The sequence below is a fragment of the Acanthisitta chloris genome, unplaced genomic scaffold, assembly GCF_000695815.1.
Source record: "Acanthisitta chloris isolate BGI_N310 unplaced genomic scaffold, ASM69581v1 scaffold229, whole genome shotgun sequence".
In the NCBI taxonomy this organism is placed as follows: domain Eukaryota; kingdom Metazoa; phylum Chordata; class Aves; order Passeriformes; family Acanthisittidae; genus Acanthisitta; species Acanthisitta chloris.
The window spans coordinates 58,345-77,432 of NW_008692878.1; the positions used below are offsets into that span (position 1 = coordinate 58,345).

At 45.2% G+C, this 19,088-nt stretch overlaps 1 protein-coding gene across 1 annotated transcript in view; it reads left to right on the forward strand.

Moving 5' to 3' along the window:
• Positions 1-19,088, forward strand: part of LOC103809946 (unconventional myosin-VIIa-like) — a 64,672-nt gene that overhangs the window by 21,531 nt on the left and 24,053 nt on the right. Inside the window, 11 exon segments of the mRNA XM_009082819.1 lie at positions 7,606-7,743; positions 10,708-10,866; positions 11,213-11,305; positions 12,599-12,693; positions 13,682-13,766; positions 14,628-14,740; positions 14,742-14,835; positions 15,005-15,112; positions 15,670-15,879; positions 16,430-16,633; positions 17,433-17,609. Of these exon segments, the coding sequence (XP_009081067.1) occupies positions 7,606-7,743; positions 10,708-10,866; positions 11,213-11,305; positions 12,599-12,693; positions 13,682-13,766; positions 14,628-14,740; positions 14,742-14,835; positions 15,005-15,112; positions 15,670-15,879; positions 16,430-16,633; positions 17,433-17,609 (1,476 nt within the window).

Sequence of the window (19,088 nt, forward strand, 5' to 3'; positions counted from 1 at the left end):
TGCTGAAATGTCATTATTCTTTTGACTTCATTAAGAATAAGATAACATCAACCCAAATTAAGCTACCAATTGGCATGACACTCCCAGCGGGTTCAGAGCTATCCTCTAATGTGGATACTCCTGTTGTAGTAGACACTAACTCCCTTAGCATCAGTGCTGCCTGCTTAATTTGCTTTTTATTGTTTATTCCTTGCTGCTTTTTATTTTTGGTGCAAGCTTTGCAGACTTCATTAAGAATAAGATAACATCAACCCAAATTAAGCTACCAATTGGCATGACACTCCCAGCGGGTTCAGAGCTATCCTCTAATGTGGATACTCCTGTTGTAGTAGACACTAACTCCCTTAGCATCAGTGCTGCCTGCTTAATTTGCTTTTTATTGTTTATTCCTTGCTGCTTTTTATTTTTGGTGCAAGCTTTGCAGTTCGCCTTGGAAATGATTTCTTGCTTCTTTAGGCAGAGCAGAGATGCACTCTGGGGAATCAGTGAGAGGACTTACACAGTCATGCAGACTTCTTTATAGGGACATCTACCAAGCACCTTTAAAAGATACTGGAAGTATATAATAGCAAAATTTAGGTGTCCACCTGAGAACTGGACCTGAAAACTGAGACCTTTTAAAGCATCAGAGCACTTTTCATTTTACATGAACTTTTTTTTCTAGTTCCATTAAACATGTTCAGAATCTGTCCCAGGTGATGGTCTCTATGCTTTGATACTTTAATGATCTCTGCTTTTCTATTTTGAATGAGAGATTTTTAACCTGACTGTCATGAAACTGGAAGAGGAGCAAACATTGTGTACCAGCTCCCCTAGTCATGCACAATGTCAGTGTGAACCTGGAGAGCACAAATTCCCTAACCACCACACAAAAATTCTGAGACAAGCAAGATCCAACGTGGGGCTTCGATGCTTTTGACATTGCTTTCCACCAAAATTCAATAATCTTTGCAGTCCCTTTCATAGGACACATGCCTCAAAAGAAGGAGCAAGTAAGCCTTGGTCATAGAAATTGACTGCATATAGCAAAGAGCTGGGGGAAAGTGACCTTGGAGCTTCTTGGAAGTATGCATGCCTTCCCTGAGCATCAGTGAGACAATTGGTGGAGAAACTTTCCAGAGACACTCAGGCTAGGACAATCCAATCTAACATCTTCATTTAAAAAGAGACAAGTGGCTGCTTTGCTAAGTGCTAAATCAAATCAAGTCCATATATGCTTTACAATCAGTCTTTCAAATGGGGTCCTTATATGCTGGAAACTTGAGAAAGCCACAGATCAGAAACATTTGAAAACCAGTCTAGATTGTCTATTTGAATATAGTAGTAACTGTTTGGTCCCTGAAAGACATAATATTTGTGCACAACAAAAGCTGTGTGGTAAACTGGGTATTTCTGGAGCACATGGGGCTGTGAAGCCTGATTTATGCATGGCCATCACAGAGAAGGTCTACCTACATGTGTTTGCTGTACCAGAACATTGCTTTGAGTGGTGCCAGGTGTACATCATTCCTCTGAGGAATCAGCTGGGATGATCTGGCAGCGCTGCTTGCTTAAGGAACAGGTAGAAGGAGCAGTGGAGGATGGAACCCAGTAAAGTGAAAAGCAAATAGGAGATCTGGAGGCTTTCCTGTTGGCAAAAACTTACATTCTATTGAAAATATCTCATTTGTTGGATTAAAATTAGGGAGGAAGGGAGGGATGTCTTCAGAATTTTTGTGAAAATTTGTTTTGTCCCTGGCATCTTCCCAACTGCTGTGTATTGAGAGCAGGGATGTATGATGGAGAAGAGTGGGGATGACTGAAACTGGGTGGATAACAAGTGAAGTTAAAAGATGGACAAGAGTTGTTTCAAAGAAGCAAGAGCTGGACAGTGGCAGTTACCTCAGCTTCAGAGGTGTGAACATGGAGACAGAGGGGAAAAGCCAGGAAAGGGTTAGACAAAAATCTAAGAATGAACGCGTTTTGTTCATGAGATATATTACAGCTGGACCTCCAACACTAACAATATCAGGCTCCCATTTCAGTGATTCCTTCTTTTCACTATTTGCTCTTCTCTGTCTCTGTTTTGTGTTTTGTTGTGTTGTTTGTTTTTTTTTTTATCTGTGCTTCATGTAGTTTCTCTGTGGCTATGCATCCAGCACATTTGGCCAGTCGCCCACTCCCACACCAAAGGTAAACTAAATACATGAGTTCCTCTGCTGTATATTCGCCTCTCCTTGGCAAGGATTGTGCTTTGCTCCTGTTGGTTTATTCCTCTTCCTGCACTATCTATAAAGGATCCATTTCAAGTGACCAATGTGATGGAGAGCATTTTTACAGCTTGTGGAATATATACAGGTGTATGACTATCATTTATTTATAGGATTCAACTCAGAAGAGCTTTGTAATGATGCGAATTTGGTTTGGATAAAATCAGAACCAGCCTGAGCCAAAGTCTTGAGGATTTTGTCTGATATTTGAATCATTTTAATTAACTTCAGATGGGTCATCTGTGAGATTTGGCTATTGTTTAGCATGGTGCCACCATTGGCTTCAGTGCAAATCTGGCTCTGTTTTGCACTTTTTGGGACAAGAAGCCAACAGCTCACGTGCAGAGAAACTCCTGGATTGCATTTCTGGGTTGCTTGGAAATGCCATCATTTTGGGGGAGAGTTAATTCTTGTTCAGGGGAGATCTCAAATCCAAGCCTTCAAAGGCACAGATAATATGGAATTTTGCCATAATCATAAAAACAGGCTTTTGGCACCTTTTTTAGTTCTTTTCTGTTGCATCTCATCTGCTCACTGGTTCTGATAGCTTCCCAAACCTTGCTTGCTAGATATTTGGCCATAGGATAGCATATTGTGTGCTAAAGGTTTTATGATACTAGCTTTGCAACTCTGCTCACATTTCCACAGCCAGAGGATTAAGTTGGAGATAGACCTGACTTTCAAAATTCAGATCCTTGCATGGGGCTGAATTTCATCCCTTCTTACCTCTGCAGTATCTCAGATGTTTGGAATTCCAATGAGGGGGATCTGACCCAAACCAACCCAGAGCCATTCATTATAGAGGGGGACTGCTTCTCCACTGTATCATGATTAAAACTGCTTGAATTGGAACATATCATTGGGACTTGCTCTAGCAATGCCACACACCAAAAAATGCCCTTCCTGAGTTAGGATACAAGAGAGTTGGAGAGGGACAAGGGTATGGAATCATAGGACAAGGGGAATAACTTTAAATTGAAAGAGGAAATGTTTAGATTAGGTATTAGGAAGAAATTCTTCACTGTGAGCTTGGTAAGACACTGGCACAGGTTGCTCAGAAGAGCTGTGGCTGCCCCATCCCTGGAAATGTTAAAGGCCAGGTTGGATGGGGCTCTGAGCAACCTGGTCTAGTGGAAGGTGTCCTTGCCCATGGCAGAGAGTTTGGAACTAGATGGTCTTTAAAGTCCCTTCTAACCCAAACCATTCCATGATTCTGTGATCCTATGATGGGATTAAATCCAGGAGACAATTGTGCAAAATCTGTCGGAAAATTTTAGGCCAGTTTTTTCCTCTGAAGATATCAGCAGGAGATACAGGGACATGGGAGATACAATACTGATGATTTCTGTGAGTTTTTCTGTTGTCATAGTTGTTCTTATAACAAAACCTCCTGTTTTCTAGGTTTTCTAATGAGTAATAACTGTTGTATTTGTTAGGCACTGAGGTAAGAGTGGAGCAGCCAAGATAAAAAAGATTTTTCATAATAATCCCATCACTAAGCTTTATAAAATGGGAGTGGAGTTCAAAATAGTGATACTTGGCATTGTTACATAGCCAATGTCAACTTTGCATCTGAAGGCACTTTCTAGACTTCACAGCCTTTAGGAGAGAGTCTGTCTCTTCACGATATGTAACTGTAGAATCTGCTGTGAGATGGCCTCAGCTTTCCGTGGTCACCTGGACCCCACCCCAGTGACATTATATATAAAAACGTAACAAACAAAAAGCATCATTCTTCTCAGACTTCAGAAAAAAAGGCTGAGAAACAGTATGTCACATTGCCAGGGCCCAATTTAGCATCCTTATAATCCTAGAGAGATGGGAGAATGGCCCTTTGTCCAGAACATTTCCCCGAACTATTGCTGGTGATACATGCTTTACTCTCCTTCCCTAACTCACCTCAAGTAATTCGACTTCCTGCATTTCTACTGAAGCAGGTTGCCATCTCCCCAGCAGACCTGGTGCTGAGCATGGTGTTTCTGGTGCACCATGTAGCCTTCTCCTTCAGAGAGAAGGTGCAGAGGCACAGCAGGAGTAACTTCTACCATTTCTGGCTCAATGACATTTCTTCTTGTACATGCCATTCTCCTTGCTTCTGATTACTTGGTTTGAATGTTTCAAAGAAAAAAAAGGGTGGTGATTACCCTGGCTTACGCTCTGGGTCTGTATTAAGACCATCCTACCTAGCATAACTTCATGTCTACCTTAATTCACTGATCCCTTAAGCTGCAGATAGGCTGAATTGCTTTCTCAGCCCTAGACAGATGTATACCTAAATGTGTCCAGGACACCAAAGGCAGGAGTCTAAGTCCCTAGAGAAGTTTCAGCTTCACAGAGATGCTGGGAAATGTCCTAATGCTCCAGCTGTGCCACTGGGGATCTCTGTTCCCCCATACTGGGGGAACATTCTATTGTGTCTTGCTGATTATATTCTGTCTTGACTTTTGTCTTTATGTTACTGCAAACAGCCATGCATGTGTCTGTACCTCCAAAGTTCAGTCTGGCTTGAGATGGCAGAAAGAAGTGGCATTGAAGCATGTCCAAATGTCATGCTAGTCTGCACATCTTTCTGAACTCTCTTCTATGATGATGCTTTTTTGTAAATCATCTAATCATTTTTCTGATTTTTCTCTTCTGCTTTTTCTTTTTTCTTTTTCTTTGATATCTCAGTGTCCCAGTCTGGGCTACCTGTGAATGCTGCTTATCCTTCATCATGACATACAGGTCTCATCCTCCCTTGTGCTAGGCTCTGTATGGATACAAGTGAAGAGATAGTTTGAGTCCCAAAGATGTCACAGTCTCAGAGTTTGAAAGCCAAGACGTGTCTGGCCTGGAGTAAAGCAGAATGTACCAGCCCTTTCTCCTTCAGGCTATGGAGACTGGGTCTGGTTTTAACTAAAAAAATGCTCCTCCTCTGAAGTAAATCTTGTATATTCAGTGCCTTGCTAGGGTGTGTTGACAGGCTGCTTCACTCCTTTTAGAGGACATTTTGTTGGAATAAGGGAAGAGGTGTGATTCTTTCTGGCTGGTGTTGAGGTGAGGCAGAAGGAACCTCAACACCAACACTTCAGTGGTGTCACCCATCCGTGCAGGATGAAGCTGATAAAAACCACTTGTCCAAGTATTCATTGTGTATCTTAGGGCCCAGATAATGCCCGTAGGGCTCGTGTTCACCGTTAAGAGGGGTCTGTGCACAAATGTCAGGCCCTGAAGGCATGTGAATGGGATGATACAGTCTTGACAGGAGGAGCCCAGACCACTCTGACTATTTGGATAGGAAGACAAGCTGCTCTCTGGCCACTGTCCCTTCCCTCCAGCCCCTCCCAGGAAAAAGCTCTCAGATGTAAGGACAGCACCACTGCTTTTTACCAGGGCTGGATGCATTCAGGCAAGAAATGCAAGACATTCGGGCAAGAAATGCAACCTAGAGAGGCATGTCTTGCTGTCTGGGAGCAAACCACTCATGCATTCCCTTGTACAAAGTCTTGCTCCCTTCCTACCACCATGGCTGAAAAATGATCTCTCCCAGCCAAGCCCAAATTGACTAAAATATGGATAACATGTAGTTGCTTCCAACTCCCAGCCCTGATTCTGCATCTGTTGCTGTTTCTAACCCCTGTGGCTATCCTTCCACATCTCACAGAGGTGATCCCATGTGTATAATTAGCAAAGTGGCAAGAAATGATTCCTCAAAGCCTTCCAAATCAGGATTCTTATTGAAACAGCCTTTCCCTTAGAAAATCTGTGACAGAATATGAGCATCAGACTCTATGGTGCTTTTAGGGTAGCAGCTGCATCCATTAATTACTCTAGATTTGTTAAGTTTGTCCTTCACAGAAGGATTTTACTGGGAGAGATCACTGGTAGCCCCCCACGCTCTTCTTGACGAGCAAGCCAGATTTTTCTGGTGTTTGCATGAGCTGGGTTTTCTCTTGTTGGAATTCCATGATGACTTTGTGTTTGTGTTGATTGGGTTTGTCTCAACATCATATCCAACCTGAGCTGTGTCCAGGAGGTTGGACTAGATGGTCCGTTCCAACCAGCACTGTTCTTTGATTCTAGGAAATTCCTCAGTTTTTGAAGGTGGGAATATTATCTGACAAGTTAGTAGTGCTGTACAATGAAGCACACATAAAGGTTTTAGCCAAAGTATAAATAAAACTCACCACCTTGCAAAGTATGGCAGTAAGGCTAGTGCAGATGGGGGACTTTGTGACTCCATGTGTGGCTTGACCACCTACAAATAGGTTTGGAGGAAAAAATGCATTAAAATCCTGCTGGTATCCTCCCTTTGGGAAATCTCTGACCATCAGGTCATGTCACAGTTCACCCTGTTTTTTATTCAGAGAGAGTTGCATCCTGGTCACCAACTCTTCCTCCAACCCACCAGCATTACCTGGTGCCCCACAAAAGCTCTCTGGACACCAGACTCTATGAGACACACAGCACCATTGTGATTGATGTGTAATGAGCTGATGTGTAATGTGGCTGAGGCATAAAATGAGCTAGGGACTTCATTTAGATTGGAAGCAGTTTAATAAGGTTCTCTATGGGCCAGGAGAAGAGACGATTAAAGGAAACATCTCTATTCTCATTTAGACACCCTTGCCTCAAAATAGAGATTGGGTTAATAGTCTAACCAAGGGAGCTAAAACAAGCAAATTACTCCAAATCATCCTGATTCATCCTAAATACTCACCTCATTTAGTCTACTTAATATTCTTTTCCAAACACTACTCCAATCTGTGGTAGTACAGGCTCAGGAATACAGACCTTAACTGTTGGTGGAACTGTTGCAGAGTCACCCTGCAGCAAGCATGCCCCTGGATTGTATTTTACCCTACTTGGGTCTCCGCTCCTCGCCCCAGGGAGCAGGAGAGGCTCAGCCTGACATGAGCAACCTCGACAGTTTGGCATGACCGTGCTGCAATGCATATGGACAGGGATGCCCAAGCGGTTCATGAGGAGCATCCCTGGGCAGGTGCATTGCCCCAAACTGCAGTACAGAGAATCTTGATAGCCCAAAAGAGGCTGTTTGCGTTCATGGGCATATCTTCCTCATGGCTCTGCATAGGGAAGATGTGTTTGCCAGGCACACAGGGTGATTCGAGCAAGAGAAACTAAATGATAGCACTTTTCCTCCCTGCATAGAGGCATATGGAGTAGGTTTTCAGAGCCCAACCACGGCAAGTTCGCCGGCTCTGCACTTTCCCTCTCCTGCCACAACTTCCAACCACCTCTGGCCCGACTCCTCGCTCCGGCCCCGGCTGTCGTGGGAGGTTCCTGGGGACGCAGCCGGAGGGGAAAGGCTGTGTTATCCTTTAATTTCCTGAGTCCGCTCCGCTGCGTTTTGCAGGGAGCGGAGACGAGGAAGCGCTCGCCGACGCTCAGCAGCCAGTTCAAGCGATCCCTGGAGCTGTTGATGAGGACTCTCAGCGTGTGCCAGCCCTTTTTTGTCCGCTGCATCAAGCCCAATGAGTACAAGAAGCCCATGGTAAGCTCTGCTTTTCTCTTCTTGTTGCTTCTCGTACTGGATTGCCCGTGGGAGTCTCTGGACTCCACTCTGCCCTGGAGCTACTGACAAAACTCCTTTGGGCATCGCTGGAGTCAGGATTGACCCTCTGTGCTTAGAAAACCAACCCACAGCCTGTTCTGCAAGTAAGGGAGTCACCAAAGGGTTGGGAAAATCAGGCATTTGCTTTGCAATCCAACAGCACCCCAAAGCATTTTGTAGAGGGGAGCTCCTAACCCTTTCTTCCTAAGGACAGTCTCAAGCAATTCACTCTGCAGCCCTTTATCCTATAGGAAATGCCTCTGAATTTCCATAGGGGGGTAGGCACCTCCCTGACAGAGACTTGGGGTTTAGTTCTATGGCAGGGTTCAATGTGTTCTAAAAGCCATGTTTCCATGGGTGTTTTCCTCAAAAGCTTTGTTCCCAATGGATCTCACTCATTGTAATTCCTATTTGACCCTTTCAACTGCTTTTTTTTATCTTCACCAATTGCAAAAACCTGATTCTAAAAGCAGAGGAAAAAAAAGAGGCAAAATAGCACAGAGGAAAGATGAGATGAGTTATTTTATGATTCTAAAAGCAGAGGAAAAAAAAAAGAGGCAAAATAGCACAGAGGAAAGATGAGATGAGTTATTTTGCGCCAGTTCCCAGTGATTTGGTTCAAAAGCAACAAACGCTATGGGGATAAACTTTGAGGAGCAAATGGAAAGGAGAGGATTGTAAATTCCCCCCGACCACAAACTGCTGATGGAGAGGACACTGAGTTTTGCAGCAGAAGACAGGCAATAAGGCAGGTGCTGCACATCCCAATCCCACTGTCAGCACCTTGCAGGATTGGACCCAGGTGTTGTCAGCAATCACTGTCAGCTGCTTACCACTCTAAATAGTGATACTGCTTGGGGAGAAGAGGTCTACTTAATAAATAGTTAATCTAGCCAGAGCTGGAGCTTTAGCTGAAGTAAGTATCTGTTAGCAAAGCTCAATCAAGTGCAAATAAGCATAAAATACTGAATTTCAGGGCTGTTATGTACAAGCAGTGTTTGCTTCAAACTTGCTTTTGATTTTCAGTGAACTTAATACGTTGCAGGGTAAACGGTTTGGTGTCTCCCTGAGCTCAGTTTACTGTGCTCTTATCCTAGTTTTGATTAGTGTAGAAAGGTACCTAATAGCATGTTAATGGAATACTTTGGGTAAATATTTAACAATATGTCTGATCTGAGATTATCATCTGAGCAGAGATCAAAACAAGACCTTCTTTATGTGCATGGCTGGTGTTGAGAAATAGATGTACGTCCTAAACTGATGTTAACAAGTTATTCCTAATCCTCTGACTTTGAGCTGTTTTTACACCTGGATGTCTGGAATTCAGTCTGGTATTTTGTGTCCTGCATAGGAAGTCTGTATTTCATCAGCTCTTGCATGTGCAAAACCAGAAGTTTCTTTTCAAGGTAGAAGTGTCTACAAAACTTTCAGTGGAACATAAAAACAGCTACAACTTTGAAAGAATTGGACAAAGAGAAATTAATCTCCCCATTAAAGAAGTGTGTGGTTGAGCTAACACTGAATCAGAGACTGCAATGTGATATGAAAGTGATTTCTTGCTAAATTTATTTCTGGCCTTGGTTTAATTATCCAAAGGAAAAGAAATCCCAAATAATGGTACACAGAGCTGTGCAGAGTGACTGCAAAAGAGAACATTTTCTGGGAGATCATTTTCTGTCCCTGCCTTTGAAGGAAAACATACTGATAGTGATAGGAAATGGGATAGCGGAAGTGAAAGGTCAGTGGAAAGTCCTAACTGTTTGTTACTTTATGTTCTTTTCAAACTTTTACTTCCTTCTAAAATGTGCTTTAGGGCAAAAAAAATGTTTGTATTGGGATGCTGGCTGGAGTTCTCTGGGTCTGTACATCATCCCATGCCACTGCTTCTGAGTATTCTGAGTCCAAGAGAAATGTGTGGGATTAATTAGATAACAAACAATAAAAAGAAAGTCAAAACTGTCTCCAGCACTATGTGCTCATCAGGCCCTTATGCCAGAAGTGCATACTTGCCCATACATATGATGAACTAGTCCTACAAACTCTGGATGGTTATTTGCAAGTCCACAATTGCTCACATTCTACTTCATGGCAGGGGAGACAAAGGAACACAACACACACCTCTTTCTTCAGCACCTTTCTTGTCCCTAATACCCACTTTAGATAGGGACAGCTTGAGATCAAAACTGTATGGTACTACTCTCTGCCTTTCCTTTGCTCATCCACTGTCTTCTTCTGGGATCAGGATCTGTTTCACTTCACTCCTGTCCTCTCATGGTTAAGTAGCTGCTCTGTGGTTGTCAAAAAGCTCCCTCCAGGGATTGAGAGATGGGTGCATCCCTAGGGCAGATCCTCCTGTCCCAGGAGATAGAGCTGAGATACAGGGATAGATATCTGAGATATATACTTACTTCTCCTCACTCACTTCAGGGAGAGCCTGGGGGACTCACAATTTGTATTCTCATATCTGTACATGCACAGATGCTCACATCTTAGACAGCTGAAGGGAGAGCAGGTGAATAAGACCCTGACAGTAACTCTTTGGCCCTGGCTGGGATTTACTGTTCCCAACTTCCTGTAGTGTGGCAGCACCACACCATGTCTGCCTTTATTTTGCATCACTGCCCATTTTCCCAATGTGATACTCACTGTTGTATTGTGCTCTCCAGTTCCCCTCTCAGTCCTTTGTGTAGGACACATCCATTCTCGCAAAAGGGAATTAAAGAAATGGAGTGAATCGTGCTCAGCAGTCCACAGGATCAGGTCCATGACAGCCAACAGTCCTATGGACTTGGGTCTACCAAGAGAAGGATTTGGGTGGATGCTTGACTTCAGAGTCCCTGCTCTCTTATGGCCAATCCAGGCCAAGATTTGCCATCAAACCCCTGTGTCCTGTACCTTCCCCAGCTGTTTGATCGGGAGCTGTGTGTCCGTCAGCTGAGGTACTCTGGGATGATGGAGACAATCCGCATCCGCCGAGCTGGATACCCCATCCGCTACACCTTTGTGGAGTTTGTGGACCGTTACCGAGTGCTCATGCCTGGGGTGAAGCCAGCATACAAGCAGGTGAGAGTCCTCTTCCACAAGTAATGATTTCTCTCTGCTGAACTCTCCAGAGATATTTATGGGGTGTGCATCCTCTCCAAAAACAGTTATGTAACATTTGATCCCCAGATGTTGCAGTGGTGCTCTGGGTTTTCCAAGTGAAGGAAAAATGATTGCAGGGCTGGCAGGAACAGCTTGCCATATTCAGCCTGTCCCTCTCACTTATCTTTAATGTGGTGACGCTAAAGCTGTGGGAATCTTGCTAGCAGAAAGCTGCAGGATTTGGGACCAGAAAACACCCATACTGAGCTTGGGAGGAGAGTTAGGTGAGCCTGGTCCTAGTGAATCCCAACCCATTTTCTTCCAGGGCGACCTGCGTGGGACATGCCAGCGCATTGCTGAAGCAGTGCTTGGGAAGGATGATGACTGGCAGATTGGCAAAACAAAGATATTCCTGAAGGTGGGTAGTTCTTCGCATCCCCCCTGCCATCTTGGATCCTTGCCTCTGAAGAGTCTCCTACCATTTATTTTCCATGACAAGATGTTATCCTTTTCCGTAGTCTCTGGGTTGGCATGTCAGTGGGTAGAATCTGGGTTAAGGCAAATTGTTTGGGGCCAGTTAAGGAGCAGCAGGCAGGAGGAAGTCCTGACACTATGCCAGCACTTATACGTTCACAAATCCATATGGACACAAAAGTAGTCACTTACAATGCACAGCCTTTTCCCACCTGGGCTGCACCGCTCGACCTTATCTCCTGCCTTCACCCATACAGCACAGCAGTAGGAGGGGTGCCCATGCAGAGCCCTGCAGAGAGAGGGACACAAGCACAACAGGATTGCTTTGCTTTCTGTACATCCTTGTGCAACCCGAGATGTGCCTACAATCTCCTTTTCTGCACCAGTCCAGGTGACACAGAGCAGTCCTACACTGCGAGTCCCTTGCATCCCTATTCACAATCGTCTTTCCTTACAAATGAATTCCTGTGCTGTTCTGGGAAGATCAGCCTTCTGCTGAGCAAAAATCTCAGCAATAAACCCTGACTGCTTATACTTAAATTCACCCCAACCACATTGCCATCACAAACAGCCCCATCTCTTCCCTAGAAGCTGTTCACACTAGTTGCTCTTTCCAGAGTTGCTCTTTCTGTTATCAGAATCTCACAGCTGTCAGGGCAGGAAACAGAAATTGGGAGGCCATGAGGGGCCACATGAGGTCAAGCAAAGCAGGAAGCATGTGGAACTGTCTCTGCTGCACCCACTGCAAAGCAGAGTTACACATGACCTGGGAGGAATCAGAATAAAGCTTGGACTAGTGCATCTGAAAGCCTCAGGGCAAAGAAAATTTAGTGCTTCAAGGAGCTGTTTTGTCCATAGGGTAGAGAGGGGTTGCAGTCTTGGCTAGAAGAAGCAATGGGATGCAGGCAGTCTGGAGTTTCCCAAACCTCTCCAGTGCTCCTAGGAACTGCTCTCATGGCTGAGAGCACTAGGAGGGAGCTCTGAACGGAAGGGCAATGTAATTTGGTTGTTTTCATACATTTGCAGCTTCTGGATGCTCTGGTTCTTTTGGGAATTAAGACAGTAGATCACTAGGGTTTATGTTATGATTGCCCCAGTGAGTAGGTGGGGTGAACTTGGGATGCAAAATGACCCAAGAGTTTATTCTGACCATCTCCCCTAGAGAAGGGCCTCATACCACCCCCTCCCACCATGTGTCATGCTTAAGACATGGGTGCTGTGTTGCTTCCTTCCACAGGACCACCATGACATGCTGCTGGAGATCGAGCGAGACAAGGCCATCACGGACAAAGTCATCCTCATCCAGAAGGTGGTCCGTGGGTATAAAGACAGGTAGGTGTGAGCCCCACTGCCAAATGGGAGATGGGCTATGTGGGATGCTTCACCCAGCAAGTGGCTCCTGGAGGCTGCGTCACTCCTTTGGTGCACAGATGACCAGAGGGGACCCCTGTTGTGCCAGGTGCAGCAACTATTGGAGGAAAACAGTAGAGGAAATGAGGAAAACTGTTATCTGCCTCAAACGTGGACAGAATAGGACCTTCTATCCCTGTTCAGTGCTGTCTTCGGGGGATCTGGTGTTTGCTATTACAGTGCAGCAGTGAGACTCTGAGGCTGCTGAAGGCAGCACTAAAACTCCAGTCTATGGAGGTCCCCACAAGACTGCAGTGGGTCATCACTGTGGGTTATCCACTGTGGCTAAAGTTGCTCTCCCCAGAGCCCAGGGGATTCAGGACTCTTCACTTTGCGGTGCAGTTACCAGAGATGGGAGGAGGACAGGTAGCCCATGGGCAGCTCACAGCACTGTTGTGGAAGAAGAGGGGGAGCCACAGCCAAGAGCAAGCTTCACCCATGGAGGAGGGACAGTTCTTGGATCTTTGTGCTCTTTAGCTGTCCAACCCATGGCTGTGACTTAGGTTGTGCCTTAGGTTTTGCAGAAAGGCCACATGCTAAATAACTTATCAATCTTTCCCATACTATTACTGTCATGACCCCCCAAACCCTTCCAACACAACTAGGTGTCTACAGAGATTTCAGATATGAGAGAAGGATGCAGGACTGGGGGAAGGAGGGGATCATTCCTAACATCTCCTGCTCTTCCTATTTCCATAACCTGAAAGAATCTGTCTGCAGAGACCAATCAGAGAGAGCCCCTACAGATCTTTTTATTAAAACAAGGAGAGCTGGGAAAGATTTTTTTCTGGCCAAAACTGTGGTGTTTACTCCACTGGGATGCTCAGGTTCAAATCTCCAAGAAATGAGACCCAGGAGATGATAACTTGCAGCCAAATCACAGAGGCAAGTGACTGAAATGCTTTTGCAGGTCCAATTTCCTGAAAGTGAGAAATTCAGTCCTGATGATTCAGAGATACTGGCGTGGACATAACTGCAGGAAGAAGTATGGTGCTGTAAGTACTGGGGTGGTTCCTCACACCTCTGCCATCCTATCTTTTTCATCAAGGACATATGTAAGAGTTTCCCAGCTCAAAATATCCTGTTGAATGTAGTAGGTGGTGAGGTTGGCTTTTATCAGTTGGAGTGATAAATGGAGGTTTACTCTTACTGCTTTGCCTACTCATTGAAGAGACTACCTGGTCACCTTCTAGCTGTTCTTTTCCCCATGAGTTAGATGTCCTTGCACCAACTGGTCACTTGGTATTTCAAAAGTCTTCCCCTAGTTTCCAGATGGCTGAAAACTGAAGAGCAGCTTCCTCTGCAAAACAGACTCCATCTCAAGGTGGTACCATATTTGGGGTGCTCCCTGTCCCAGCTGGCTCTGACCTGACAGCAAGTCATTTGGGAAGTGTGTTGGGGTCTAAAGTGTCTGAATATCATCTTTCAAGCCTGCAACATGATAGGAATAGCCACTTCAAGGCTGGTCAGGATGCTGCTTCCTGCTGTGAAACAGCACCTTGACTGTCAGGCAGGTCTGCACATTCTCAGCCTCCATGGTAGCAACCTTCATGGTTTGTGACTACCTTGGGATGGCAAACCAGATGTTCTGAGGCCTCTCAAGGGCACAAACTCTGTAGGACTCAGTGGGGAGGAAACCACCTTTGTCCTTCCTGGACTTTGAATCAATGCAGCTGCTGGAGGGCTTCATTTCTCCACCTTCTTGGAGAACCTCCCTCCTGAAGGTTTTCCTCCTGGGGACTGATTTCAGTGGCTCTTGTTTACAGCCATGCAAGAAGGAGATTAGTGAAGGAAATCTGCTTGTGGTGAGTGAGCCCCTGGGTGGTGGGATAGTTTCATCCTGCTCCCTCTTGCAGATGCGGATTGGCTTCCTGAGACTGCAGGCCCTGTACCGATCCCGCAAGCTCCATAAGCAGTACCACATGGCTCGCCGGCGGATCATCGAGTTTCAGGCCCGATGCCGTGGCTACCCGGGACCGCCACCGCCTCTGGGCTGTCCTCACTGTCCAGGCCTATGCCCGGGGCATGATTGCCCGAAGGCTGTATAAGCGCCTCCGGGGGGAAGTAAGTACCACGGAGAAGAGATCAGTTGTGAGAAACAGAGGTGGGGAGAGGGGAGAAAAATGTGCTTCCACATCACATGCTCTTGTGATCTGTTTTTAAAGAGTAAAGTAACAAAACCCCCAAATAAATCAATGCTTGTTAAGAAGGGCTCTTCTATTTATTCCCACAGTATCATCGACGCCTGGAAGCAGAGAAACTTCGGCTGGCAGAAGAGGAACGATTCCGAAAGGAGATGAGTGCCAAGAAAGCCAAAGAGGAAGCAGAAAAGAAACACCAAGTACATGGGGACTGATCTCTTTGTGGGGTTCTGTCTGTTTTCCAGGGACTGGTATCGCTTCTTTGAGGGGCAAAAATATCTAAAGGATTTCTGCCCCATTTTGTGCAGTTTGTTTTTAATTCTCTAAACTACTCTGTGATCTAACTAGTTTGAAGCTGCTCCAGAACTTCTGATCTGCTGCACAGAAATGTCAGAGATTATAGTTATTATTCACTTGCTTTTGCTATTGTATAAAGGCTGAAGGGGGAACTGGGGCACTCTGTGTGTGTGTGCACATGCAGGATTGTTGTGTAAAAGAAAAAAATAAGGTCAGTTAGAGTTTCTGTGCATGGACCAACACCCATAAACAGGCACTAAGGAAGAGGATAATGCTTTATCTTTGGCCTTCAGCAGTTAAGAAACTGAGACATGGACATGCCACTGATTTGCTCCAAGTCATGGTGCTGGTTTAGTGCCCCAAGCCCTGGGCAGTCTGCCTTTCTGTAGCCAGGCCCTGCAGAACTTAGTGCTAACTGTTTGGAAGGAGCAGTTCGGTCATTGCAGTTGTCCTTTTGCAGGTTCGCCTGGCCCAGCTGGCACGGGAAGATGCAGAGAGAGAAGTAAAAGAGAAGGAGGAAGCACGTCGGAAGAAAGAGCTCTTAGAAAAAATGGAGAAAGCTCGTAACGAGCCAGTGAATGACTCAGAAATGGTGGACAAGATGTTTGGATTCCTGGGGACAACATCCTCCCTGCCTGGCCAGGAAGGACAGGCACCCAATGGCTTTGAGGTACTAGAGACATGCATGAGCCTGGCTATCACATGGAAAGCTTTAGCAAAACATTAATGAATCAGGGAAGAGTGCAGAATTACAAAAGCGGGTCTCTGAAAGCCAAGGCCAGGCTCTTCTGTGTGGTCCCAGAGGGTTACCACAGTGTTGTGGCTGGGAATGGGCAGGCAGCCTGCCAGCTTTCTCTGGGGCTACTGAATAAAGGAGAATAGTATCACTATAAGATCATTGAGAACCTGTGACCTTTGAGATCTCTCCCTTTGTGGTTCATCACAGCTCACAGCATTTAGTTCTTGGACACCATTTCCCAATACTATAAGTGGGGCTGTACTTATTGCTTCTCCTATGTCTCTGGGGACATTCCTGGGCACAGGCATGTGCTTCAGAGGTTGGACTTTGCATGGCTCCAGAGCTATATTCCATGTTTTCACTCCTGCTGACTTCTCATTTTGGGGTGAAAATCAGACTGACAGAAAAGTCAGGCCTGAAGGGAAAGGGTAGTTCAATATCCAAAGCCATGCTGAGTGTCTGACATGTCCTTCCCCAACAGGATCTTGAGCAAGTCCAGAAGGAGCTGGAGGAAGAGGACCTGGATGCAGCATTGCCTCTCCCTGAGGAAGAGGAGGAAGATCTCTCAGAGTACAAATTTGCCAAGTTTGCTGCCACATATTTCCAGGGCACGACCACACACACGTACATCCGCCGGCCTCTCAAGCAGCCTCTCTTGTACCATGAAGATGAAGGAGACCAGTTGGTGAGGCAGGGGATGAAAAACCTTGAGCAGGGCTGGGTGGGTTGGAGAAAGCCTGGGGAACCCTTCAGCCAAAGGGCACCAGCAGTTTCCCTTTGGGATACACTTATCTGCTGCACGTGTGTCAGTAGTCGCATGCTTGGAGTGCTGGCAAGAAAATGAGCATTAGAAGGATGTAGCATTGGAGGGGTCATTCCATCTCTGTACCTTGATATTTGTGTTAAGACAATTAATGAAGTGCTCTGGACTCAGGGCATGGGAGATGAAAATTGTTCTGTGAGTACCGTATGTTAAACTTCTAGGGACTGGAAAAGTTGCTTCTTACCTTGTCATATGCACCAGTGCAGAGCTGGAAGTACAGAAATGCTTCTCCCATAGCCAGCAGTACAAGAGCAGAAATCGATTGAACCTGCATGGCTATAATGCACATTACATTGGCCACGAACTTGCCTTTGCTGTGGTTCTCCTTCCCCTCTGCAGTGAGTTAGGAGCTGCCAGTCACTGTCCCTTGATAAGGTTGGATCTCCTACCAAGAAGCAAACCCCTTGTAGAGTGCACAAACACACTTATGATGACACAAACACAGAGCCTGAATGTGTGGTCCCAGCCACCAGCCTGCCTGGCATGCTCAGAGGGGATGTATGCTGCAGGTAAAGCTGCTGCCTGTGGCACAGGGAAGTGTTTTATCTCCTCAGATGTACAGAGAGACCACAGTGGTGATCTTGATGGATTCAGCATGGCTTGACCACCCCATCCACTGCCCTGGTGTGAACTGATGGAGTGTAACTTTCCTTTCAAATAGGCAGCACTCGCTGTGTGGATCACTATCCTCCGTTTCATGGGAGACCTCCCTGAGCCGAAGTATCACACAGCCATGAGTGATGGTGGGGAGAAGATACCAGTGATGACAAAAATCTATGAGACTCTTGGGAAGAAGACCTATAAGAAAGAACTGCAGGCTCTGCAGGGAGAAGGAGAGGTAACTGGTGCAGCTGCAGAGGGAAGCTGTTATTAGGTGTTGGATATTGAAATGGGTTGGAAAGAAACAATTTGTGGGATTTGCTGCAGGCAATCAGTTTGTCAATTTTATTTGCACTAATGCTGTGAAGGGAGAATTGCCTGTGTGTCAGGTGTTGATCCTGTCCCTTCTTCATAGGGATCACCGAATGTCCCCCAGCAATACAGTGAAGGAAGTGCCCTGATATCTCTCATGGGGCTTTGATCTCTCTCCTCCACCCCACAGGGCTAAAGTGCATAGGGGGAATGCAACGTTCTGTCATCAGCTTCTCATTTACAGATTTGTCTTTGATCTGCCCTGAGTCAGAAGAGACTAAACTAAAAATGTGCCCTTAATCTTGGAGCAGGAAGTAATGAGTTACTAGGAAATTAAGCTGTGAAAATAAAAAAAAATGTCGCTATTGCATTCTCAGTGTATTCAGGGATGTCACTGGAGGACTTAATCTTTGTATCCTTCCCTGATAAGATTGTTCTGGATAAATCAATGTCCATAGTGCTGATATGCTTTCATCTTTGGCAATTGCTGTATTCAATGGGGCAAATTATTATCTACTATTGGCATCTTCTGAATGTCACTGTTTAATTTTCAAGAGGTTTTCTTGGCAAGCCCCTACAGCATTTGCAGAGGTAAATTAACAAGTCTAGTTTTTAGAAACTATGATGCCATTCAGCACTTCAGTGAATAACTTGAGTAGTTTCATCTGGATTGTAGTGGTGTAAAAATATGTACCAAGAATCTCCTTTCGTTCCTTCTACCCATCATGTCTTGCTTGTTTATTTCAAAAGGTATATTTTGGCCAATTGAGACATCAGGTAGTACAGAAGAGAAGGAAAATTTAAGCTATTCTTTTTCTTTGTGGTTGCATCTTCTCTGCAGAGTACAAAGATGCCTGAGGTGATCCTGAGCAAAATTGTATGTAAATCCAGGTTTACAGTATCAATTTGTCTTTATAATGGATATGAACATATAAACCATCACAGCTGCAGGACTCAAAGTGCTGAAAAGACCTATCACAGCCTTTTCAAAGGTGTTTAAATGGGGAGAGATTAACTGGGTCAAAAAGTCTGGTATGAAAGTAGAAAGCCAGCAGTAACTTGATATGTAGTCAGTGCCTTGGGCTGTCCCACACCAAATTTATTCTTCTGATAAATCCAATAGAGCATAGAACTGGTTAAAAGTTATGAAACCACTGTGGGTAACCACCCATCCATGAATCCCTGGCTAGATGGCTTCCAGCTACAAACCTGCTGTACAGATGGCTTGTCTCAGAGCATGGTCTTGCTCATCATATTTGCACTGTCATATGGCAGAACTGGGTGGACTTGGCTTAACAAGGACTCAGCCATGTATTCAACATAACATTTTTCAGATGTTCCCAATATATAATTTTGATCTGAGGGACACTTACTGGTTAGAGTGTATCTACAAAATTCAAAACCA